Source organism: Somniosus microcephalus, chromosome 16, assembly GCF_052327205.1.
Source record: "Somniosus microcephalus isolate GS21.2 chromosome 16, FLI_Smic_1.0, whole genome shotgun sequence".
Classification (NCBI taxonomy): domain Eukaryota; kingdom Metazoa; phylum Chordata; class Chondrichthyes; order Squaliformes; family Somniosidae; genus Somniosus; species Somniosus microcephalus.
In genome coordinates, this window is record NC_141002.1 from 97,410,359 (window position 1) to 97,436,539 (window position 26,181).

At 47.5% G+C, this 26,181-nt stretch overlaps 1 protein-coding gene across 3 annotated transcripts in view; it reads right to left on the bottom strand.

Annotated features, from left to right (window-relative positions):
* Positions 1–26,181, bottom strand: part of tmtc3 (transmembrane O-mannosyltransferase targeting cadherins 3) — a 92,362-nt gene that overhangs the window by 44,724 nt on the left and 21,457 nt on the right. Inside the window, exons 3-7 of one of the 3 annotated variants that reach the window (XM_086009497.1) lie at positions 22,906–23,124; positions 13,651–13,750; positions 10,826–10,941; positions 7,820–7,992; positions 2,821–3,073 (exon numbers count right to left, since the gene is read on the bottom strand). In XM_086009497.1, coding sequence (XP_085865623.1) covers positions 2,821–3,073; positions 7,820–7,992; positions 10,826–10,941; positions 13,651–13,750; positions 22,906–23,124 — 861 coding nt within the window. Of the gene's footprint in view, positions 1–2,820; positions 3,074–7,819; positions 7,993–10,825; positions 10,942–13,381; positions 13,550–13,650; positions 13,751–22,905; positions 23,125–26,181 lie in introns of those variants that run through there. The other 2 variants (XM_086009499.1, XM_086009498.1) reach the window with 2 other exon arrangements.

Genomic DNA, 26,181 nt, shown 5'->3' on the forward strand with positions numbered 1-26,181 from the left:
CGGAATTTTTAATCAACCGGCACCATCCCGGTCCCGTCGGTGCCAGATACCAAAGAGTTTCCTGTCGTGTGATACACAAGCAATGTTCCCTCTAATTCTTTTTCTGTGCGCGGTCCCTTTAAACTTGCTCAGGCTGCGCGTCAATCGGGAGGTCCCACGCAGGCTGCTCACAAGCTGGAAGAGATACCCGCCCATGCGCCGCGCACCTTAGGGGGAACGTTGTACACAAGGTATCGCATTTGCGTGGGACAAGCTGGATGGCCCAGAGGGTCTTTTATTGCCAATCATTTTTTGTATGCGCCTCCTTTTGCCTCGCTCTTGGTGGGAGGGCCTGTAGGCTGCCTCCTCTCTGGAATTTCTTGCCCGAACTCCACCTCGCTCGCCACCTTCAAAAACCTCCTTTACTGGTTTGGTATCAGTTTGACAAAGTTATTCATCAAAGTGCCTTGGGACCTATTTTGTTGATGTTAAAAGCTCCTATAGAAATGGAAGCCATTGTTGAAACTGGTTCACGGTGACAGCAAATTGCAGTTTAACTGCAGCCTTAAGGGAGATGTTTGCAAAGTATTTTTTTTTAATACAATGAAAGGGTTTATTTAAGCTCATTAGCGAGGATTCCATTTAAAAATGCACCTTAGAGGAGTTATATGGAGCAATTAATAAATGCTTTGAGAGAACTTTAGTAGAGAAACAGCTTATACAATGTATTAAATTGCTTTACAGGTGTCAGCCTGTCACAAGAATGGATAAATAACCCAATTGTTCAAACAATGCAGTTTTTTGAAAACCATATATGGAAAAATAGCAGCATTTTCAAATCTGTAGAATGAAAAGCATTTTGCAGCAGTATCACAGAAACATACACCACAGGAGGAGGCCATTTGGCCCATCATACCTGTGCCGGCTCTTTGAAAGAACGATCCAATTAGTCCCACTCCCCCTGCTCTTTCCCCACAGCCGTGCAAATATTTCCTTTGCAATTATATATCCAATTCCCTTTTGAAAGTTACTATTGAATCTGCTTCCACTGCCCTTTCAGGCAGTGCGTTCCAGATCACAGCAACTCGCTGCATAAAAAAAATTAGAGTCATAACGGCACAGGAGGAGGCCATTCAGCCCATCGAGTCCGTGCCGGCTCTCTGTAGAGCAATCCAGTCAGTCCCATTCCCCCGCTCTATCCCCGTAGCCCTGCAAGTTTATTTCCCTCAAGTGCCTGTCCAGTCTCCCCTTGAAAACATTGAGTGTCTCCACTTCCACCGCTTCCGTCGGCAGCGAGTTCCAGGTCCTCACCACTCGCTGCGTTAAAAAGTTTTTCCTCACATCCCCCCTGTATCTCTTGCCCAAAACCTTAAATCCGTGTCCCCTAGTCCTTGTACCATCAACTAGTGGGAACAGCCCTTCCCCGTCTAGCCTATCCAAACCCGTCATAATCTTGTACACCTCTATCAAATCACCCCTCAACCTCCTTTGCTCTAATGAAAACAAATCCAGCTTCTCCAACCTGTCCTTGTAGCTAAGATCCCCCATCCCCGGAACCATTCTGGTAAATCTCCTCTGCACCCTCTCAAGGGCCTTCGTATCCTTCCTAAAGTGTGGTGACCAGAACTGGACGCAATACTCCAGTTGTGGCCTAACCAGCGCTTTATAAAGGTTCAGCGTAACTTCTCTACTTTTGTACTCAATACCTCTATTTATGAAACCCAAGATCCCATATGCTTTGCTAACCACTCTCTCAATACGTCCTGCCACCTTCAGGGACCTATTCACATTAACTCCCAGGTCCCTCTGTCCCTGCACACTCTTTAAAACTGTGCCATTAAGTGTATATTGCCTCTCCCTGTTCCTTCTGCCAAAATGCATCACCTCACACTTCTCTGTATTAAATTGCATCTGCCACCTGTCTGCCCATTCTGCTAGCCTTTCTATGTCCTGTTGCAGTCGATTGATATCATCATCACTGTTTGCGACACCCTCAAGTTTGGTGTCAACGGCAAATTTAGAAATTCGACTCTGAATTCCAATATCCAGATCATTTATATATATCAAAAAAAAGCAGTGGCCCCAGCACTGACCCTTGGGGAACACCACTGCCTACCATCCTCCAGTCTGCAAAACAGTCAATTCCTTATCCAAGCTGCCACTGACCCACCTATTCCATGAGCCTCAATTTTGTTAACCAGCCTTCTATGGGGTACTTTGTCAAATGCCTTCAGAAAATCCACGAAGACAACATCCATTGCATTCCTTTCATCAATCCTGTTACTTCATCAAGAAATTCAATTAGATTAGTGTGGTGATTATTTCCTATGTTTAATAAGAAGTATTGTGATTGGTGAATGGGGTGGTTGTTCTCTGTATTAGTAAGAAGTATTGTAATTGGTTGTTTGTTTCTACCTTGCGATATATGTTGTAAACTCATTGGTAGTGGATGTCAGGTGATTTGTGGTGGCCATCTTAAATTCAGTTCTCTCTAGTCATTGTTGGAGACTGGTGTTGAAAGATGTGCTACTGGGTTTTTAAAGTTAATAAAGCCCAGATTAGAAAGGCAAATCTATTCTTTATTTCAATTAGTCAAACACGATCTGCCTTTTACTAATCTGTGTTGGCTCTCCTTAATTAGCTTAAACCTCGCCAAGTGCCCGTTAATTCTCCTCATCTCCCCCCTGGTTCTAGTGCCAATTATCTTAAACCTGTGTCCTCTGTTTACCGACCCACCTGCCAATGGAAGCAGTTTCTCCTTAGTTACTCTATCAAAAAAAAAGCTTCCGGTTATACAGTAAATGATACAATTAGTAGGCTCGCTTCTGTACCTGCTCTTACCATTATTACAACTCGGGATGATTCTCCAGGATAGCGAAGGCTATAATGTATCAGCAGAGCCATTAAAAAGTAGAAAATGACTGTGGCGAGGTTTCGCATATCCAAGATCGATTCCACGAGCGGGATAGTGCCCATTGTCCAGTCGCAACACAATTCTGACGGATTTAGGAGAAGCCAGCCATTCAAGGGCAAGAGGTAGTTGAAAGTGAGCTGCCTTGCAGGGCTCGGACTGACAGCGGCTGGATTATCAAACCTGCGACAGAAAATTCAATTATTAACGACAACGTCTATCCATACAATAACAAAATTTACATTTATACAGCGCCTATACAACGTAGCGAAATGTCCCGAGGCAATTCGCAGGAGCGCTATCGGGCAAAAGTTCACACCGGGTCACATAAGGAGAGATTAGGATAGGTGCCCAATAGCTTGATCAAACAACAAGGACTTAAGGAACGTCTTAAAGGAGGAGAGGTCGAGGAACATAGGAACAGGAGGAGGCCATTCAGCCCCTCGAGCCTGTTCCGCCATTCAATGAGATCATGGCTGATCTGTATCTTAACTCCATCCACCTGCCTTGGCTCCATATCCTTTTATACCCTTGGCTAGTAAAAAATCTATCCACCTCAGATTTAAAATTATTAATTGAGTTAGCATCTACTGCTTTTGTGGAAGAGATTTCCACCCTTTGCGCAAAGGAATCTTTCCTAACTTCTCTCCTGAATGGCCTGGCTCCGATTTTAAGGTTATGTCCCCTTGTCCTAGACACCCCACCAGCGGGAAAGGTTTCTCTCTCTCTACCCTGTCAACTCCTTTCAACATCCTAAAAACCTCAATCAAATCACCCCTTAACCGTCTATATTCCAGGGAACACAAGCCTAGCTTATGTAATCTCTTCTCATTATCTAACACTTGGAGCCCTAATAACATGGTTTGGGGGGGGGGGGAGTTAAAGAACTTGTAATCTAGACGGCTGATAGTGCCTTATCGGCCCGTATTTTCCGATTTACACGCCCGTAGGGACATCGGAAATGCCGGTTTCAGGCATGCGAAGCGCATGCGCTGAAAACCAGCATTTCCTGATCCGTCAGGAATCTGCCTGCCCTGGAGAAGGGCCTCTGCGGGGGGAGGGGGGAAAGAGTTCCGCTTTCTGCAGAACTTCCGCCCGCTGAAATCACTTAAAAATCTTACGCTTGGTAAAAGCAGGGGTAAGGCCTGCTTTTACCAGCATAAGAATTTAAAAAGTAAAAAAAAAAATTTCCACTCATTTATACTTTAAAAATACTTTTAAAAAAGGTCAGTTTATTTTTAGCCCCGTAAAAAACTTTAATTACTTTTTTCAAAAAATTAAATTTTTGTTTAAAATATTTAATTTAATGTAATTTGAACTCATTTTAAAAAGTGATTTTTTTTTCACATTTATTTAATGTTTTAGTGTCTTTATTCAGTGATCCCCATTCATACTTTTGACGGGTCTGTCAAAAGTATGCAGGGGGATTCCCTTCTCCCATTGGCTGGCCTGGCCCACATGATCCCAGGGATGCTTGCGAGGTTACGGGGATAGGGCTTGGGTGGGATGGCTGTCGGTGTAGGGACTGGGTGCTAGGGTTTGGATGATCAGCCATGATCTCGTTGAATGGCGGAGCAGGCTCGAAGGGCCGAATGGCCTACTCCTGCTCCTAGTTTCTATGTTTCTATGAACCGCCTGCGTCCCTGGGGATACCTGGGCCCTGCGCATTCCGACTGTGCAGAGGCCTAGGAGCGGAAATGGCCGCACCTCGGGAGCCCTCAGGTAAGGGCGTAGATTTGTTCCCCCCCCAATAGGAGGCCTCCGCACGCAGGAAGCCTCCTATCGGAAATTACGGGCCGAATCGTGTCTCTTTGAAGCGTTCCAGAGCGTTACACGTGCGATTACCTAGAAGTGTTCATGAAATTCAATGACTTTTTGTAGTACAAAGTGCCGACAGCAGTGAGGTGAATGACCTGTTGATTTATTATTTGGCTGTTGGTTGAGAGGGAAATGTTGACTTGGGACACCAGAGGAACTGACTGATCTCTTCAAATGGTGCCACGGGATCTTTTGACACCCGCTTAAACAGGCAGGTCAGGTCATGCGCAAAGAGCGGCACCTCTGTTAATGCAGCACTCCTCTCGAGCATCAGCCTAGAGTGGGGCACGAACCCACAACTTTCTGATTCAGAAACGCGAGCACTAGCAAACGAGCCAAGCTGACATTTAAGACCGTACGAGCAATTAAAAAAATTAAGATTGCACTGCCTGACAGTATGTTTAAAATATTTAAAATGTTTTGGGCATTTGAGATTGAGAGATAACAACTTGCAAAAATGTGTGTGCTGCTTTAGCTGGCTTCCGTTCGGCCCATGTGAATTTGAAGGCACCATTGCTTTGTGAGCTGTACTACTGTATTTGGAGAATCTAGAATCGTAGAAATTTATGGCACAGAAGGAGGCCATTCGCCCCATCGTGTCTGTGCCGGTCAACAAAGAGCTATCCAGCCTAATCCCACTTTCCAGCTCTTGGTCCCTATCCTTGTAGGTTACGGCACTTCAAGTGCATATCCAAGTACTTTTTAAATGCGATGAGGGTTTCTGCCTCTACCACCCTTTCAGGCAGTGAGTTCCAGACCCCCACCTCCCTCTGGGTGAAAAAAGTTCTCCTCAACTCCCCTCTAATCCTTCTACCAATTACTTTAAATCTATGTTCCCTGGTTATTGGCCTCTCTGCTATGGGAAATAGGCCCTTCCTATCCACTCTATCTGGGCCCCTCATAATTTTATACACCTCAATTAAGTCTCCCCTCAGCCTCCTCTGTTCCAAAGAAACCAACCCCAGCCTATCCAATCTTTCCTCATCGCTAAAATTCTCTAGTCCTGGCAACATCCTGGTAAATCTCCTCTGCACCCTCTCTAGTGCAATCATATCCTTCCTGTAATGTGGTGACCAGAACTGTATGCAGTTCTAGAGCACCACCTACTGACCAAACAAGCTTAACCTTCAACCCAGTTTGTCTTTCCTTCTTCATAAAGAAACTGAAGTCCTTCTCTAACCACCTGTGTGGTCTCTTTAAAACCACAAAAAATGGTTGTACATTTTATTTAAAAATTTTTAAATGCATCAGTGCATATCCCACGGTCTTGCTGCTGGTAAGTCAGAGTTTTATCCTGACAATCCAAAAGGCAAGACTTATATATTAATATATAACACATTATAAATGTAATCTTAAGAAAGAAAGACTTGCATTTCTATAGCGCCTTTCATGACCACCAGATGTCCCAAAGCGCTTTACAGCCAATGAAGTACTTTTTGGAGTGTAGTCACTGTTGTAATGTAGGAAACGCAGCAGACAATTTGCGCACAGCAAGCTCCCACAAACTGAAATGTGATAATGACCAGATAATCTGTTTTTTAGTGATGTTGATTGAGGGATAAATATTGGCCAGGGCACCGGGGAGAACTCCCCTGCTTTTCTTCGAATAGTGACATAGGATCTTTTACGTCCACTTGAGAGGGCTGTCCTCTGAAGACGGCACCTCCGACAGTGCAGCACTCCCTCAGCACTGCCCTGGAGTGTCAGCCTAGATTTTGTGCTCAAGTCTCTGGAGTGGGACTTGAACCCACAACCTTCTGACTCAGAGCTAGGTGAGGAAGTGCTTCCTGACATCACCCCCAAACAGCCTAGCTCTAATTTTAAGGTTGTGCCCCCTTGTTCTGGACTCTCTCGCCAGAGGAAATAGTTTCGGTCTATCTACCCTATCGATTCCTCAATTAGATCTCCTCTCTTCTCTACTCTCGCCCTTGATGTGGAACTGTCAACACCTAAAGCAGAAACTCTGCAAGTGTGCACAGGTAGCAGTGAAGCCTGCCTGTCACCAGCGCGTACTGGAAAATGGCGGGGGCTTCCTGTGCCAGTGCGCCGTCCATTAACAGACCCCCACCCGCTGGCCCGCGATCACAAAGCGATCGCTTTCATTTCTAATTTAGCTTAGCAACATGATGTTAAAATGCGTCTTTTTTATTGATGTACTGTAGCCGGGTATAAATTATGACTGGCACTGTTGTCATATAACTACAGATTTTAACACAGGCGTGTGCATCAAAGTAGCACAGAGGGGAATTTGATATGAGCGTGTTGAGCATTATACGAGAACAGTGCTGATCAGAATTTCTAGCCCTGTGCCTCCAGTCACAAACAGAACATTCCCTAAAACATCCTCAATGATCATAGGAAACATTTAATTTTAGGTTTGAACACAGTGTCTTCAGTCAAGCACTGGGCTTTTAATAGTGAATGTTTCACAGATGAAAGTTATATAGAATTTACAGCATTCCGCCCGGCTGGTTTATGCTCCACCCGAGCCTCCTCCCACCCGTACTCCATCTCACCCTATCAGCATATCCTTCTATTCCTTTCTCCCTCACGTACTTATCTAGTTTTCCCTTAAATGCATCTATGTTATTTGCTTCATCTACTCCCTGTGGTAGCGAGTTCCAGATTCTAACCACTCTCTAGGTACAAGAGTTTCTCAGGAATTCATTATTGGATTCATTATTACAGGAAACTTTCGATTAACCGGCCACTAAATAACCGGAACGCTCTATCCACCGGCAAAATTCAGGAGTCGGTTCAGGTAACTTTTTTTACTTTTAGTTACTTTTTTTCTCCATTTGTGGCTGTGCAAACATGTAGCTGAAGCTGTTGCTAAGCTACACAGACGCTTGCAACTTGTGCCGATTGTTTTGAAGCTAAGCTACAGGGTTTGTTACTTTACAGAGCTCCGTATTTTTTACTATAGTGTTCTGTTATCCGGCATTGTTGATGGACCGGCACCAGGTCGGTCCTGTCCGTGCCGGATACCAGAAAGTTTCCTGTATTGACTTTTTATATTTATGGCTCCTAGTTTTGGACACTCACCCCCCGCGCCCGCCCCCCCCCCCCCCCGTCATGTCACGTTACGTTATTACGCCAAACACATTTTACCTGGTGAAAACTGGCAGCTGGGATTGAATGACCTGAACTCGGACAATGACGAGCAGAAGAGTGCTGAGCATCAAGAAAATAAGTTTGATTAGAGTCTGGAGCACCCACGACGGCAGACTGCCCTTCCCTTGCACCAAGTGTACCACAATTTCCCCCAGAACGTGCAGCGTGAACTGTAAGACAGACAAACAAGCATCGTTTCAAGGGAACGTCATTCAGCGGTCACAACTCGAGACTGTTCAGAAAGAAGGCGGCCAGAGAATTCGTCCGGCCAAGCCTTGCTGGAGAAATAACGACATGTGAACATTTCTCGCCTTTGTTAACGAACAAACCGGCCGGTGAGTTCAGGGGATGAAGAGGTACTCCGTGAGTCGCGAATCTCCAGAACCTGCTGGTCGCTTTACCCCGCTCCGCCGCTTGCGTCGCACAAACAGTATCGCGCCCTCAACTTCCCGGTTATTTTGAAGAACTTGCTGGATTAGCACATTAATTGCCCGTTAAACTCGCCGCAGAAAGTTAGGGCTGGTGATTTAAGAGCGCAAGTGCCCTTTTAACGACGTGATAATTCTTAATGCAATGCCAGTCAACCTCTCTGGGCGCCCGGCCCGGTTCCCCTCACCGCACAGTTATCAGTTCGCGCGCCCAGCAAGTTACGGCGCAAAGAATTTTCAAAACCGAAGTGTATAGGAAAAAGTCTAACGGCGTATGCCGTGAGATGCCCCGTTCCAGCAAGATTCGACCCAACATGCATTCAGTGCTGTTGCAGTTATACGCTAATTTTTTTTTTAAGTACCAAATTAAATTTAAAGGGCACGGCTTGGCAAATGTATACCAGTCATTGTACTCCTTTAAAATGACTTGCAGCTGTCCCAGCTTTCCAAAACAAAGCCGGTTTTACAGAGACCGGGCACCTTTAACATCATCTGTAAACAGTCTTAAGATCGATATATACACTCTTTATCTTGCCTATAAATCTTAAGCGGTTTCTTCCAGCGCTTCCAGTCTTAGTGAAGCTCTAAATATTTAGCGGAAACTGTCTGCACTTTTACAGTTTCGGCTTGGAAAAGATTACAGCTGAAGGTTGACAGAAATGTGGCTGGTAAAGTGAAGCAGACTGTTCAGAGCTACAAGTGGTTGCCTGGAACTTTTCCTAGGTTCCTCGCCCGCTGTCGGTCTATGTCGGAAAATCATAGACCGGGCCCCGGATAAATGTTCCCGGTGTTTCCAACACTTGGTCTGAAATCCTAGGGTCCCCGCTCTGCCGCTGGAAGTGTGAAAAGGCAGGGATCTGTACGCCTGCCCACCACAGGCATTGACTCTGTCCCAAATCACTGGTTAGGCCCTAGCTGGAGTATTGTGTTCAATTCTGGTCACCCCACTTTAGGAAGGATGTCAAGACCTTGGAGAGGGTGCAGAGGAAATTTACTAGAATGGTTCCAGGGATGAGGGACTTCAGTTATATGGAGAGATTCGAGAAGCCGGGATTGTTCTCCTTAGAGCAGAGAAGGTTAAGGGGAGATTTAATAGGGGTGTTCAAAATCATGAAGGGTTTTGATAGTAGAGTAAATAAAGAGAAACTGTTTCCAGTGACAGGAAGGTCACAGATTTAAGGTGATTGGCAAAAGAACCAGAGGCGACATGAAGAAACATTCTTTTTTAAACACAGTGAGTTGTTACAATCTGGAATGCGCTGCCTGATAGGTGGTGGAAGCAGGTTCAATAGTAACTTTCAAAAGGGAATTGGAGAAATACTTGAAGGGAAAACATTTACAGGGCAATGGGGAAAGAGCCGGGGAGTGGGACTGACTGGATTGCTCTTCGAAAGAGCCGGCACAGGCACGATGGGCCGAATGGCCTCCTTCTATGCTGCATCATTCGATGATTCCAAGATGGTATGTCCTCATAATCGGAGTAGGAAGCCTACCTACTGTACGGTCACCCGCTGTGTGGGCAGAGATTGGAGCGGTACCATGCCACTCCGACAGGAGGCACGCAAGACCCCAGAAAGGGTCGGAGAAGGAAGCGCCAAAAAAATGTTTTCCTGCTTCTATTAGGGAGCATGGCGTCATGCGTTGACGGGTGACTGATCTGTCAGGGATCATAGAAATTTACGGCCCAGAAGGAGGCTATTCGGCCCATCGTGTCTGTGCCGGCCGAAAAAGAGCTCTCCAGCCTAATCCCACTTTCCAGCTCTTGGTCCGTAGCCCTGTAGGTTACGGCACTCCAAGTACTTTTTAAATGTGATGAGGGTCTCTGCCTCTACCACCCTTTCAGGCAGTGAGTTCCAGACCCCCACCCACCCTCTGGGTGAAAAAAGTTCTCCTCAACTCCCCTCTAATCCTTCGACCAATTACTTTAAATGTGTGCCCCCTTGGTTATAGACCTCTCTGCTAGGGGAAGTAGGAAATAAGATCGATTAACATGACCTTTTTTCATTGAAGCCTTCCTAAGGTCCAGTAAGGAGCGGGTCAGCTCACGGCTGGCGTGGGTGCTACTGGGCCTATCGGTGGAATTCTGCGGTAGCCTGGAAAAACCCCAAGACACCCACCCATTCCCCCACCCCCCACCCCCCAAAAAAACCTGTGTGAAGATTTGTTTGGGGGGGGGGGGGTGAGAAATGGGCACAAGACTCGCCCGCTGTTTCCTGGCCATCCTCCTAATCTCCAGGGGAAAAAAAACAAAATTCTCCTTGGCTCCCCTCTGGCTCTTCTGCGGCTTATCTTAAATCTGCGCTCGCTGGTCACCGACCCCCCACCCCCCTGCCAGTGGAAACAGTTTCTTAGGCTATTCTGTCCTCTGGAACATATATTAAAACGATAGACGCCAACTACATGGGACTCAACAACAACCTGTTGCCAACTAGATGAGCAATTCATTTACAGTAAGAAAAGCAGAAGATGCTGGAAATACTCAGCAGGTCAGGCAGCATCTATGGGGGGAGAAACAAGAGTTAACCTTTCAGGTCGATGACCCTTCGTCAGAATACATTTACAGTATCTTACTTACCCCTTGGGCAACAAAGATTTCATAGACAAAGCATATGCCGATGACCGTTATCCCCTGTTCCTTGCATAAAGTTGCAATGGCAACTAAAATGACAGTGACCACGATAGGCGTCCACACTGTGAGGAGGGAAAAAAAGACATCGTTAATTCATTCTGTCTAATCAGTCCCCTAAGAGCAAACATCTGGATTTTCATTGAAGAAAAATAGTCCAGTAAATAAAAGACAAAGAAAGAACTTGCATTTATATCGTGCCTTTTACCACCTCAGGATTTTCCAAAGCGCTTTACAACAAATGGAAGGACTTTTATGAAGTGCGGTCACTGTTGTAATGTCGGAAACGCAGCAGGCAAATAGCGCACAGCAAGCTCCCACAAACAGCAATGAGATAATGACCAAATAATCTGTTTTTGAGGTGTTGGTCGAGGGATCCTATACAGATGCAGTCTCCCAGTAACCAGACACGGTGCCGAGCAACTGCAAACTAACAGTGTGGATCAGTCTCTGGGTGGCCAACAGCAGCAAAGGAAAAACATTTCGGTGATAAATAGCCCAGCACCAGTGTTTAAGCAAGCCCAGCTCTATAATAAATGTATTAAACAGTCTTAACCTTCTGTTCATTCACCGTGATACAGCATCGCGCTTGTGGCGAGACTGAATCCTAGCTGTGGGTGGCCACCCAAGCCATCAACCTCCACCTTCGAAGAGGTACAGCTCACAGGAACATGGGAACAGGAGGAGGCCAGCCGTGGCTCAGTGGGTAGCACCCTCACCTCTGAGTCAGAAGGTTGCGAGTTCGGCCCATTCCAGAGAGACTTGAGCACAAAAGTCTAGGCTGATACTCCCCAGTGAAGTATTGGGGGAGTGCTGCACTGTCGGAGGTGCCGTCTTTCGGATGAGACGTTAAACCGAGGCTCCATCTGCTCTCTCAGGTGGGCGTAAAAGACCCCACGGCACTATCTCAAAGAGGAGCAGGGGAGTTTCTCCCCGGTGTCCTGGGCCAATATTTATCCCTCAATCAACATCACTAAAAAAAACAATGATCTGGTCATAATCACATTGCAGTTTGTGGGAGCTTGCTGTGCACAAATTGACTGCCGCGTTTCCCACATTACAACAGTGACTGCACTCCGAAAAGTACTTCATTGGCTGTAAAGCGCTTTGGGATGTCCGGTTGTCGTGCAAGTCTTTCTTTTCTTTCTTTCATTCAGCCCCTCGAGCCTGCTCCCCCATTCAATGTTCATGGTAGATCTGTGACCTAATTCCATCTACCCGCCTTTGCCCCTTATCCCTTAATACCTTTGGTTAACAAAAAGCCATCAATCTCAGATTTATAATTAACAAATGATCTAGCATCAACTGCCGTTTGCGGACGCGAGTTCCAAACTTCTACCACCCTTTGTGTGTAGAAGTGTTTCCGAACTTCGCTCCGGTCAGGCCTGGCTCTAATTTTTAGGCTACATCCCCTAGTCCTACTCAGGGGCATCAGCTGATTAAGCCTGGGCATTACAACATTTCGGAGATGGCTAGAAAGAATTGCTATCGTAGTTAACATATCTCACCAACTTAACCCCAGCGAATTTAGGTGCAGTTCCCAAAGACCTGACACAAGAGTTGCAGAACAAGGGACGTAGAACATAGGGGCCGAGTGGGTAGGCAGGACAGATAAACTATACAAAGCATTCAAGTCCTTCAGCCAGAGAAATGGGAAGTGATAATAAAAACAGAAAATGCTGCAAACACTCAGCAGGTCAGGCAGCATCTGCGGAGAGAGAAAAAGTGTCAACGTTTCAGGTCGCTGACCTTTCGTCAGAACTGAAAGTTAAGAGATGTAACAGATTTTAAGCAAGTGCAGAGCCAGGGAGAAGGGGTGGCAGGGGCGGATGAAAGAATAAAAGGGAAGGTCTGTGATAGGATGGAAGGCAGGAGAGATTAAATGACAAAAGGGATGATGGTGCGAGGCAAAAGGAGATGGTAATGGGACAAGTTAAGAAACAAAAGATGGGTCTAGAGGAGGTGTAAATGGCAACAGCAGAATCATTACCAACACCTGCTGTACAAGAAAACAGGAGCAGTGGTCATGATCTGAAGTTGTTGAACTCAATGTTGAGGTTGGAAGGCTGCAAAGTGCCGAATAGATAGATGAGGTGCTGTTCCTCAACTGGGAAGTGATGGCCAGTTAATACTGCAACTTCAAGCTCAGTTTGTACTGGATATGAATGTATCTCCAATTCAGTTTTTAAAGCCCATGTCAAATGGGAACTCTACACTAGTGGATTGCTCAGCAGTTCAGTTTGGAGACTCCTAGGTGATATGATGACTTTCTGCATCAGACTCCTAGCTCACAAGAGTTATTTTTCGAAAGGGAATTGGATAAATACTTGGATGGGAATTTTTTTTTACAGGGCTGTGGGGAAAGAGCAGGGGGGTGTGGGGCTAATTGGTTAGCTCTACCAATGAGCCGGCTCAGGCACGATGGGCAGAGTGGCCTCCTTCTGTGCGGTATCATACTACGACTATACTAGCAGCTTGACACAGGAAGGACCATTCGGGACTGACCTTTCGCGATCGCTGGCTGCCGTGACCTTTCGAGCTCATTCAGAGGCTCAGTTTGCTGAAAAATTAAGATAGATTCCGCCCTGTTCATTTGCCATTTCAATTTTAACCCACATTAAGCCAAGCAGTCTTGAAACTGTCTAAATGAGAATTTTTATTTATTTTTTAAACCACCAGCTTTTGGTGTTATGAACTGATTGCTAAATGAATTTGTGCTCACAGTCCAGATACACAGACTTTAGTAGCTGTTACGGAAAAGGGAAGTACGTTACCGATGGAATTGTTGGGACCTTTAGACTTAGTGTACGACAAAAATGCTGCCAAAAAGAAAACAGAGGACAAGAGCTCAGCCCGACCCACGACTCCAGTAACCTGTGGTATAAACAGAAAGAGAGAGATGTAAATCTCTTCGCAAGACCAACACTCCTTTATTTGAACACATTCGGCATATGGTGTTAAGCTTCTAAACCCCAAGGTGACTATTTACCAAAAGACAGGAATTTGTTGACTTTAATCAAATCACTTATCTTCAATATCTTCCATGCAATGATTGGTAGTTTAAAAAATATATATTTATGCTCATCAAGGTGAGAGATGTCACTGCTAGGGAATAAAGCACTTTCCAATTCAGGCAGCTAGTGTCAGCATTCAGCAAGCCCAGGTCAGGTACACATTTACTGCTTTGTCGCACAGAGATTCCCCATTGTACTTAAAACCCTGGCATCAGAACAGCAATCCTACAGTAACTATCTGCCCCCATACCACCCTCTTCTTGGGGCCTGTGAGCTACATGGCCATTGATTGGTAATTTTGTGCTTTGGACTTGCACCCATAAAGAACTGGGCCCAAGAAACCCAAACTCCTCACGGCTGAGAGAGGGGGGGGTTAGAGAGGGGGAAAGAGAGAGGGGGGAAAGAGAGAGGGGGAAAGAGAGAGGGGGGAAAGAGAGAGGGGGGGAAAAGAGAGAGGGGGGGAAAGAGAGAGGGGGGAAAGAGAGAGGGGGGAAAGAGAGAGAGGGGTGAAGAGAGGGGGGGAAAGAGAGAGGGGGAAAGAGAGAGGGGGAAAGAGAGAGGGGGGAAAGAGAGAGGGGGGAAAGAGAGAGGGGGGAAAGAGAGAGAGGGGGGGAAAGAGAGAGAGGGGGAAGAGAGAGGGGAAAGAGAGAGGGGGAGAGAGAGAGGGGGAAAGAGAGAGGGGGGAAAGAGAGAGGGGGAAAGAGAGGGGGGAAAGAGAGGGGGGGGAAAGAGAGAGGGGGGAAAGAGAGAGGGGGGAAAGAGAGAGGGGGGAAAGAGAGAGGGGGGAAAGAGAGAGAGGGGGAAAGAGGGAGGGGGAAAGAGAGAGGGGGGAAAGAGGGAGGGGGAAGAGAGAGGGGGAAGAGAGAGGGGGAAAGAGAGAGGGGGAAAGAGAGAGGGGGGAAAGAGAGAGAGGGGGGAAAGAGAGAGGGGGAACCAGGACAGTGACAGGGTAACACAAAGAATTCGACCCAACACAATCGTCGCTAAGCAAAAGGAAAAATATCTGACATATTGGGCAGAAACAACAAAAACCCAAAGCAAACTCAATTGCTACTTGGCCCTAAACAGACAATACAACATAGCTGATTACCTGACCATGGTAAAGGATAACAAACTGAGAAGAACCTTGACAAGGTACAGACTTAGCGAACATAGCCTAGCGATCGAAAAAGGCAGACACAGGCAGACCAGGCTGCCAAGAGAAGACAGGATATGCTCTCACTGCAGTCAGGGAGTAGTGGAGACAGAGATGCACTTCCTCACAGCCTGTGGAAAATATCAGGGCATCAGGGAGAATTTCTACCAAAAATTCTCACAAATATGCCCTGAATTCAGAAATCTGAATGACAACCAAAAACTCCCATACCTACTGGGGGAGGAGAGAAGCTGTGTAACACTGGCGGCACACTATGTTACAGCTTGCCATGAACAGAGGGACAACCAGTAAACTAAGAAAAGAGTATATATAAATAATGCGATTGTATATTTATACACTCAGGGATATACCTGTTTATACACTGTATGAATAGAACTGCGTTTATGTGTTCAACCATAAATGTATTATGATGCTTTGGCAACATAAGATGTACCTTACCATGCCAATAAAGCGATTTGAATTTGAATTTGAATTTGAAAGAGGGGGAAAGAGAGAGGGAGAGAGAGAGGGGGGAAAGAGAGAGGGGGGAAAGAGAGAGGGGGGAAAGAGAGAGGGGGGAAGAGAGAGGGGGGAAGAGAGAGGGGGAAGAGAGAGGGGGGAAGAGAGAGGGGGGGAGAGAGAGGGGGGAAGAGAGAGGGGGAAAGAGAGAGGGGGAAAGAGAGAGGGGGAAAGAGAGAGGGGGAAAGAGAGAGGGGGAAAGAGAGAGGGGGAAAGAGAAAGGGGGGGAAGAGAGAGGGGGAAGAGAGAGGGGGAAAGAGAGAGGGGGAAAGAGAGAGGGGGGAAGAGAGAGGGGGGAAGAGAGAGGGGGGAAGAGAGAGGGGGGAAAGAGAGAGGGGGAAGAGAGAGGGGGGGAAGGGAGAGGGGGGAAAGAGAGAGGGGGGAAAGAGAGAGGGGGGAAAGAATTGGCAAAGCTACTTGAACAATCTACAGCACCCGGCCTCACCCTATATGAATCCAAGGTTAAATTCCTCCTCTATGCAGACGACCTGGTTCTGCTGTCACCAACTAAGGAGGGTCTACAGCAGAACCTGGATCTGCTGGCGTCGTACTGCCAGACTTGGGCCCTGACAATAAATCCCCAAAAAACCAAAGTCCTTGTGTTCCAGCAAAGATCCAGACATCAGGGACCCAAAATAAATTTCACACTAGGAACAACCAAAATTGAACAAACCACTAACTACACATAGTTGGGCTTAAAAATCAGTTCTACGGGAAATTTCAAACTGGCTGTGAATGAACTGAAAGAGAAAGCAAGAAGGGCTTTCTATGCCATTAAAAAATCAATCCAAATAGAAATCCCAATTAGGATTTGGCTCAAAATTTTCAAATCAGTAATTGAACCAATTGCACTCTATGGCAGTGAAGTGTGGGGACCGCTAACACAACAAGAATTTGCAAAATGGGACAAACACCCAATTGAGATCCTACATGCAGAATTCTGTAAAAGTATCCTCCGGACTCAAAGGAAAACCGTAAACAATGCATGCAGGGCAGAACTAGGCCAATATCCATTAATAATCACTATCCAAAAAAGAGCCACCAAATTTTGGAAACACCTAGAAATGAGCAACCCCCAATGCTATCATTACGAAGCCCTGAAATGCCAAGAGAGGACCATAAAGAAGAATACCCTCAGTCAACTAGTCCTGGGACTCAGTGAAGTAACTACTAACACTACTAACAATAACCAGCCCCAGGACAGTGACAGCGTAACACAAAGAATTCGACCCAACACAATTGTCGCTAAGCAAAAGGAAAAATATCTGTCATATTGGGCAGAAACAACAAAAACCCAAAGCAAACTCAATTGTTACTTGGCCCTAAACAGACAATACAACATGGCTGATTACCTGACCATGGTAAAGGATAGCAAACTGAGAAAAACCTTGACAATGTACAGACTTAGTGAACATAGCCTGGCGATTGAAAAAAGGTAGACACAGGCAGACCCAGCTACCAAGAGAGGACAGGATATGCTCTCACTGCAGTCAGGGAGTGGTGGAGACAGAGATGCACTTCCTCACAGCTTGTAGAAAATATCAGGGCATAAGGGAGAACTTCTACCCAAAATTCACAAAAATATGCCCGGAATTCAGAAATTTGAAGGACGACCAAAAACTCACATACCTACTAGGGGAAGAGAGAAATTGTGTAACACTAGCGGCACACTATGTTACAGCTTGCCATAAACAGAGGGACAACCACTAAATATAAGAAAAGAGTATATATAAATTATATGAAAGTATATTTATACACTCAGGGATATATCTGTTTATACACTGTATGGATAGATCTGTATTTTTGTGTACAAACATGAATGTTTTTCGATGCTTTGGCAACATAAGATGTAACTTGTCATGCCAATAAAGCGATTTGAACTGAATTGAATTGAAAGAGAGAGGGGGAAGAGAGAGGGGGGAAAGAGAGCGGGGGGAAAGAGAGAGGGGGGAAGAGAGAGGGGGGAAGAGAGAGGGGGGAAAGAGAGGGGGGAGAGAGGGGGGAAAGAGAGAGGGGGAAAGAGAGAGGGGGGAAGAGAGAGGGGGGAAAGAGAGAGGGGGGGAGAGAGAGGGGGAAAGAGAGGGGGGAGAGAGAGGGGGGGAAGAGAGAGGGGGGGAAGAGAGAGGGGGGGAAGAGAGAGGGGGAGAGAGGGGGGGAAGAAGAGGGGAAGAAGAGGGGGAAAGAGAGAGGGGGAGAGAGAGGGGGGGAGAGAGAGGGGGGAAAGAGAGAGGGGGGAAAGAGAGAGGGGGGAAAGAGAGAGGGGGGAAGAGAGAGGGGGGAAGAGAGAGGGGGGAAGAGAGAGGGGGGAAGAGAGAGGGGGGAAGAGAGAGGGGGGAAGAGAGAGGGGGGAAGAGAGAGGGGGGAAAGAGAGAGGGGGGAAAGAGAGAGGGGGAAAGAGAGAGGGGGAAAGAGAGAGGGGGGAAAGAGAGAGGGGAGAGAGAGGGGGGAAGAGAGGGGGGGGAAGAGAGAGGGGGAAGAAGAGGGGAAGAGGGGAAGGAGAGGGGGAAAGAGAGAGGGGGAAAGAGAGAGGGGAGAGAGAGGGGGGAAAGAGAGAGGGGGAAAGAGAGAGGGGGAAAGAGAGAGGGGGGAAAGAGAGAGGGGGGAAAGAGAGAGGGGGGAAGAGAGAGGGGGGAAGAGAGAGGGGGGAAGAGAGAGGGGGGGAGAGAGAGGGGGGGAGAGAGGGGGGAAAGAGAGGGGGGAGAGAGAGGGGGAAGAGAGAGGGGGAAGAGAGAGGGGGAGAGAGGGGGGGAAGAAGAGGGGAAGAAGAGGGGAAGGAGAGGGGGAAAGAGAGAGGGGGAAAGAGAGAGGGGGAAAGAGAGGGGGGGAAAGAGAGGGGGGAGAGAGAGGGGGAGAGAGAGGGGGGGAGAGAGAGGGGGGGAGAGAGAGGGGGGAGAGAGAGGGGGGGAGAGAGAGGGGGGGAGAGAGAGGGGGGGAGAGAGAGGGGGGAAGAGAGAGGGGGGAAGAGAGAGGGGGGAAGAGAGAGGGGGGAAGAGAGAGGGGGGGAAGAAGAGGGGAAGAGAGAGGGGGAAAGAGAGAGGGGGAAAGAGAGGGGGGAGCGAGAGGGGGGGAGAGAGAGGGGGGAGAGAGGGGGGAGGGGGGGAGAGAGAGGGGGGGAGAGAGAGGGGGGGAGAGAGAGGGGGGAGAGAGAGGGGGGGAGAGAGAGGGGGGGAGAGAGAGGGGGGGAGAGAGAGGGGGGAAGAAGAGGGGAAGAGAGAGGGGGGGAAGAGAGGGAGGGAGAGTGGCCTTCATTTCATTAGCTTAAGCTGGATTCAGATCATGGTCCTACTGGTAAAATTGGCAGGCTTACAACCAATGTTCCCCCTAATTCCCCCCGCCCCTGCGCGGGCCCTTTAAATTAGCTGCGCAGCCGCTCCCCATATCTCTTCCAGCGGCAGAGTTGGTGAGCGGGCTACGCGGGACCTCAGGATCGGTGCCTGGCCGAGCACCTTAGGGGGAACATTGCTTATAACCACCTACACAAACCAGACACACCATCAAATATAATGTGCTGAAATGACTGATACAATAGTTTCACAAATATCGTTTCTAAATAACTCTACTGGAAAACTATAGTAGATATATAATTTGAAGTGAGGTATAAAGTTAAACTTATTATGGTTTGCATTACTGTAATATCCTCACCTTGTCACTGGAAGGCTGCATTGCCTGAGAAAATCCCTGGGAGAGCATTTGTGCTGTGTGTTATTGACAGGAATCATAAACGCGCTCTTTATACACGCACTTACACTACAAATAGCAAACAGTGATTAACATCATGAAGGGTTTAGATAGAGTAAATAAAGAGAAACTGTTTCCATTGGCTGAAGGGTCGATATCCAGAGGCCACAGATTTAAGGTGATTGGCAAAAGAACCAGTGGTGACATGAGGGAAAAACTTTTTTTACGCAGCGAGTGGTTAGGATTTGGAATGCGCTGCCTGATAGGGCGGTGGAAACAGATTCAATAGTAGCCTTCAAAAGGGAATTGGATAAATACTTGAAGGAGAAAAAACTGCAGGGATATGGGGAAAGAGCGAGGGAGTGGGGCTGACTGGATTGCTCTTCGAAGGAGCCGGCGCAGACTCGATGGGCCGAATGGCCTCCTTCTGTGCTGTGAAAATCTTCACTTAAGTAGATTACGGTTCAAGTGTCTATTTACCATTCAGCTGCATTTGTTAAATACTTAGCCAGTCACAGGTACCAATCGTCAAAATTATGAAAGGCTCGATAGGGTAGGCGTGGGGAAGATATTTCCACTTGTGGGGAGTCCAAAGCTAGGGGTCCATTAGTATAAGACGGTCACCAATAAATCCAGCAGGGAATTCGGGCAAAGCTTCTTCACCCAGAGAGCGGCGAGAATGTGGAACTCGCTCCCACAGGGAGAGTTGAGGTGAATAGTGTCGATACATTTAAGGGGAAGCTGGGTGAGGGAGAAAGGAACAGAAGGATATGCTGATGGGGTTAGATAAAGTAGGGTGGGAGGAGGCTCATGTGGAGCACGGACCAGTTGGGCCGAATGGCCTGTTCATGTGCTGTAAATTCATTGGGCCTGAAATCTGCGATCGTGGGCTTCCCGCGGGCGGACGCCTCCGACCTGTAAAAAATCTACGGGTTTTCCTGGTGGCCCGGGAGATACGGAGACTCGCGATCCTGAGGCTTCTCCGGGTCTGCGCAGGGCAGAGCTCCACGTATCCCGGGGCGCAGGCGGTTCGCAAGCGCCCCTGGGATCACGTGGGTCGGCCCAACCAATAAAAGAAGGGAATCCCCATTCGTACTTCTGGGAGTTGTGTATGTACGGAAACCCCATGAGTACGGATGGGGATCACTTAAAAAATACGCAAACACATTGGGCCAGAAATGCAGCTCTCCCCAAGTGAGTCCGCACGGGGTACTCACCCGTAGGCCCAATGGAAGTGCCGGTTTCCTGCATGCACTGCGCATGCGCGGGAAACCGGCACTTCCGTTCCCCTGAACGAAGGGGTTCAGAGGTTGAACACGCGCGCAGGGGAGGCTGCGCGTGCGCTTTGAACTTAGTTTTTTTTTACAGGTTTTCCCGGGAGGGTAAGCCTGCAGGGTTTACACATTTAAAAAGCAGGCGTAAGGCCTGCTTTTTACAAGGTAAGTGGTCAATTAATTAAAATTAAAACATTTTTTCCACAGGTTTATTATTTTTAAATACTTTAAAGCAAGGTAAGTTTATTTTTTAGCCCCGTTAGAATATAAAATTATTTTTTTCAAAAATTTAAATTATTGTTTAAAATAGTTATTTCATGTAATTTATAGTTTATTTAAAAAGTGTGATTTAAAAAAAAAATTATTTGAAGGTTTACTGCTATTTTGAGGCCCGTAGTATTTATAAGTTTTGACAGGTCTACCTGTCAATCTTATGAATGGGCTTTTCCCTCCTCCGATTGGCTGCCCATGGCTCACATGATCCCAGGGGACGCATCGCACTAACTACGCCCCTGGGACACACAAGCACAGCGCTCCGGCAGCTGGGCCAGGCCCCAGAGAGGAATTCCACGGGGCCCTACAGCTCAACGGCCGGCGCGCAAGGTAAGTGCAGGTCGGGGGCTTACACCCGCGGGAAGCCCCCGACCCGAATTTCTGGGCCAATGAAATAAAATTTTTTAATTACATATTCAAAATTAATTAAAATGTCATTTAATTAAATATTTTAAACAGAATTTTAAAAAATTATATGTTTTAACGGGGCTAAAAATAAACTTACCTTAATGGACAGCGTTTTTAATGTATAAATGAGTGCTAAAATTTTATTTATCTATTTTTTAAAACTCCTATGCTGGAAAAAGCAGGCTTTACTCCTGCTTTTACCAGGCGTAAGAATTTCACGGGCATTCAGCGAGTGGAAGTTGGACAAACAGCACACCTTCCCGCCCGCAGAGGCCCATCTCACAGGGATGCGGAGGATCTGTCAAGAGGATTCTTGGCAGATCGCAAGTTCCGGGTTTTCGCACACGCGCTTCACGTGCCTAAACCCGGAACTTGCTCGGCCCCTCCGGGCGGGTGCGCACCTCGTACCGTGGGGCTCGCAAAATACGGCCCTATGTAATCTGAAACCATTGCTGGTCGTGTGTGGCAAAGCACACTGCTAAGCTCACTTGTGCCACACAGTGGCGAACATTTGGTACTACACACAAATTATGTCATACCACTGCCACCAGACCAGACCAGTCTACGATTCACCAGCCAAGCGGGTACACTCAAAATGGCGAGTCCAGAAATTCACAATACTGAAGCCTGGAACATTCGCCAGGGCACCATCTAAGGGGACACTTCTGTGCTCCAGAGAGGGTACGGCAAGCTGGATGACATCTGGGATTGAGCTGTGCCCCTCCTCACATAAGCCTCCTAACGGCAAACGTGACCAGCATTGGAAGCTCACTAGATACGGAGGGAGGCCATTTGGTCCTTTATAATTCATCCACCCGGAAATACCTTATAGCCCCCCGCCCCCCACTGTAGCATCTAAAAGATTCTTAAATGTTGGTAGGGCCTCTTCCTCTACCACTCTATCTGGAGCTCCTCTGTGTGAAGAACTTGCTAACATCACTCCTAAAATGGGTAACTGAGAGCAGGATGCCTTGACTAGGGCAGAACATTAATTATTTTTAAATTAAAAATGGAGAATGTAGCAGTATCTTTCGTTTTATTAATACGTACATTGACTTGCGTTAGGAAAAGAGATTCCGAAATCCAATTGTCTTTTGCGCATCTGACTTCAACAACTTGTATTTATATGGTGGCTTTAAACTAGTAAAACGTCCCAAGGCACTTCAGAAGGGTGTTATAAAACAAAATTTGACACCAGGCCACATAAGGAGAAATTAGGGCAGGTGACCAAAAGCTTGGTCAAAGAGGTAGGTTTTAAGGAGCGTCTTAAAGGAGGGAGAGAGGTAGCGAGGCGGAGAGGTTTAGGCAGGGAATTCCAGAGCTTAGGGCCCAGGCAACAGAAGGCACGGCTGCCAAAGGTTGAGCGATTATAATCAGGGATGCTCAAGAGGGCAGAATTAAAGAATTAAAGGGGGTTGTGGGGCTGAAGGAGATTACAGAGATAGGGAGGGGCGAGGCCATGGAGGGGTTTGAAAACGAGGCGTTGCTTAACCGGGAACCAATGTAGGTCAGCGAGCACAGGAGTGATGGGTGAACGGGACTTGGTGAGAGTTAGGACACGGGCAGCCGTGTTTTGGATGACCTCAAGTTTACGTAGGGTGGAATGTGGGAGGCCGGCCAGGAGTGCGTTGGAATAGTCTGGTCTAGAGGTAGCTTGAGTTAAGTTTGTACAATCCACTGTACATACTGCAGCTTACATACATACGCCCGTCATAAACCCTTACTTACCGCTTCTGTGTGAATTGGATGAACCGCAAAAAGCAGAGAGGCAATCAGGCTGGATCTCTTGTCCAGGAACAGCTGGCATACTTTGAGATAGATTACGCAGACCACTGCGTGCAGGACAAGGTTCAAGAGGTGGTAGAAAGCAGAATTCAGTTCACTGAAAAGGTAGTTTAATCGAAAGGTGAGCACAGTGAGAGGTCGATAGGATTTGTGGCTCCTCTCCTGCAAAGGAAAACAAGCATCCATTTTTAGATTGTCAACTTGAGAATCTATGCATGATTGGCACCATTAAAAATCTTTTTATTTCCTCATTCAGAAATAGCTTTAAAAACAGAGTTAAACAGAACAGGAGTGTGGCAAAATATAAACCAATCAACTCATTCACCTCAGGAAATTCTGAGCTGGCCGAGACTCAGCCTGGTCAGCATTACTTATTTAGGTAGCATTAGGAATGCTAATGGAATGTTGGCCTTTATTGCGGACAGTTTTGGTCTCCATATTGAAGGAAGGATATACAGGAAACTTTCGATTAACCGGCACCTAAATAACCGGAAATGTCGGTTAACCGGCAAAATTCAGGAGTAGGTTCAGGTAGCTTTTATTACTTTTTTTTACTCCATTTGTTGTTGTGCAAGGGTGTGGCTGCAGCTGTTGCTAAGCTACAGAGAGACGCTTGCAACTTGTGCCCATTGTTCTGAAGCTGTTACAGGGTTTGTTGCTTTATACGGAGCTCTCAGCTCCGTATCTTTTACTATAGCGTTCGGTTATCCGGAATTTTTGATGAACCGGCACCACGTCGGTCCCGTCCGTGCCGGATAAAAAAAAAGTTTCCTGTACTTGCATTGGATGCAGTACAGAGAAGGTTCACTAGGTTGATTCCTGGGATGAAGGGGTTGACGTATGACGAAAGGTTGAGCAGGTTGAGTCTATACTCATTGGAGTTTAGAAGAATGAGAGGTGATCTTATTGAAACATAAAAGATTCTGAGGGGGCTTGACCGGGTGGATGCTGAGAGGATGTTTCCCCTCGTGGGGGAATCTAGAACTAGGGGGGCATAGTTTCAGAATAAGGGGTCGCCCATTTAAGACAGAGATGAGGAGGAATTTCTTCTCTCAGAGGGTCGTGAATCTTTGGAATTCTCTACCCCAGAGAGCTGTGGAGGCTGGGTCAGTGAATATATTCAAGGTGGAGATTTGAACTAAAAGGGAGTCAAGGGGTCTGGGGAGAGAGCGGGAAAGTGGAGTTGAGGCCAAGATTGGATCAGCCATGATCTTATTGAATGGCGGAGCAGGCTCGAGGGGCCGATTGGTCGACTCCTGCTCCTAATTCTTATGTTCTTTGAATTGAAATCTTAATTTTGTCAATAAATTGTTCTATCTAAATCATTTTCTCACCAGAAGAACTCCCCGTCACTTCTTTGAATAGTGCCGTGGGATCTTTTACGTCCACCCGAGAGGGCAGACGGGGCCTCGGTTTAACGTCTCATCCGAAAGACGGCGTCTCCGACGGTGCAGCACTCCCTCAGCACTGCACTGGAGTGTCAGCCTAGAGTGGGGCTCGAACCCACAATCTTCTGACTCAGAGGCGAGAGTGCAACCAACTGGGCCACAGCTGACAAGATAATACTCATTGTTTCTACATTGCAGGAATAAAACCCAATTCGCTCAAATCTGGATTAATGAGTAGGTGTGTAGATGTTCTGTACAAATCTATAACATTCTACAAACTATCAGCTAGAGGCTGAGACAAAAAAGAAAGACTTGCATTTCTATAGGGCCTTTCATGATGTCCCAAAATGCTTTACAGCCAATGAAATACTTTTTTTTTTGGAGTGCAGTCACTGTTGTAATATAGGAAACCCTGCAGCCAATTTGTGCACAGCAAGCTCCCACAAACAGCAATGTGATAATGACCAGAAAATCTGTTTTAGTGATGTTGATTGAGGGATAAATATTGGCCAGGACACTGGGGTAGAACTCCCCTGCTCCTCTTCGAAATAGTGGCCATGGGATCTTTAACGTCCACTCGAGAGAGAGCAGACGGGACCTCGGTTTAACATCTCATCTGAAAGACGGCATCTCCGACAGTGCAGCACTCCCTCAGCACAGCACTGGGAGTGTCAGCCTAGATCTTATGCTCAAGTCTCTGGAAGAGGGGGCTCGAACCCACGACCTTCTGACTCAGAAGCGAGAGTGCGACCCACTAAGCCGCGCCCGGCACCTGACAAAGGTTTAGCTCATCACTTTGCAACCTCAATCTGCCTCCATCCCACACAAACAAGGATCGAATCTTTTCTTGTGCATTCGCCCTGACTTCATAACCAGGATTAGCTCCCAAGACTAAAGCCTAGAAATTCAGTATAGCCACGTTTGGGGCGCTACAGCATGGCGTTCGCTAACTTTTGCGCCCGGCGCAACTTAGCGCCACCTTCGCCAATATTCAGTTGCATCGCCCCAAGAGGTTGCTGCTGCGCTAAAGCAGGCGATGCACGACTATCATTAGGCGCTAAGCCGGCGATGCGGGGCGCAAACACCAAAGGCGGGCACAGCGCAGGTGCGGCGAGGTGCTCATTGAGGGCAGACAGTCAGGCGCCGGTCAGCACTTAAAGGGGGAGGGTGGAATTGCTTGGCTGCCACGCCCTGCACACTGCAGCCCTAAGGCAAGGCCTGAACACTGCTTCTGGAACAGCTCCACGCCCAGGAGAATGGAGAAGGCCAGGGAGAGAGCGCAGCGCTTCGGCGAGGGTGACCTGAGGCTGCTGGTTGGCGCAGTGGACCGCAGGCGCCATATCCTCTTCCCTGAGGGTGGCAGGAGGCCGCTGCCCGCCGAATATCGGAAAGCATGGAGGGATGTGGCAAACAGGGTCACGTCCAACAGCGTGGTTGGCAGGACACCAACCCAGTGCCGGTAAAAATTCAACGACCTCACTCGGGTTGTCAGGGCGAGTACCCTTTCCAGTATCCTCCTCATTCCTGCATGTGCACCTCACTTTATGGCCAAACAGGTCTGAAAGCCCTAATGGCCAGCCCTCATCCAGCAGCTATGGGACTGTCATGAAAAGCACTTGCGCAATCAGGACTTTAGACACTGTCAGGGCTATTCGACCATGGGAGGCAGTGCGGGCAAGATCAGGGCTGGACACTGTACTTAGAGGCGGTCCTTTCTCTTGCAGGCCAAGCTGGCGCATAACAGAAGACAGCAGCGACAGACCGGGGAGGCCGTCCTGACCTGAAACAGCTGAGCGACCTCGAGCAGCGAGTGGAGCGGATCATGGCAGGC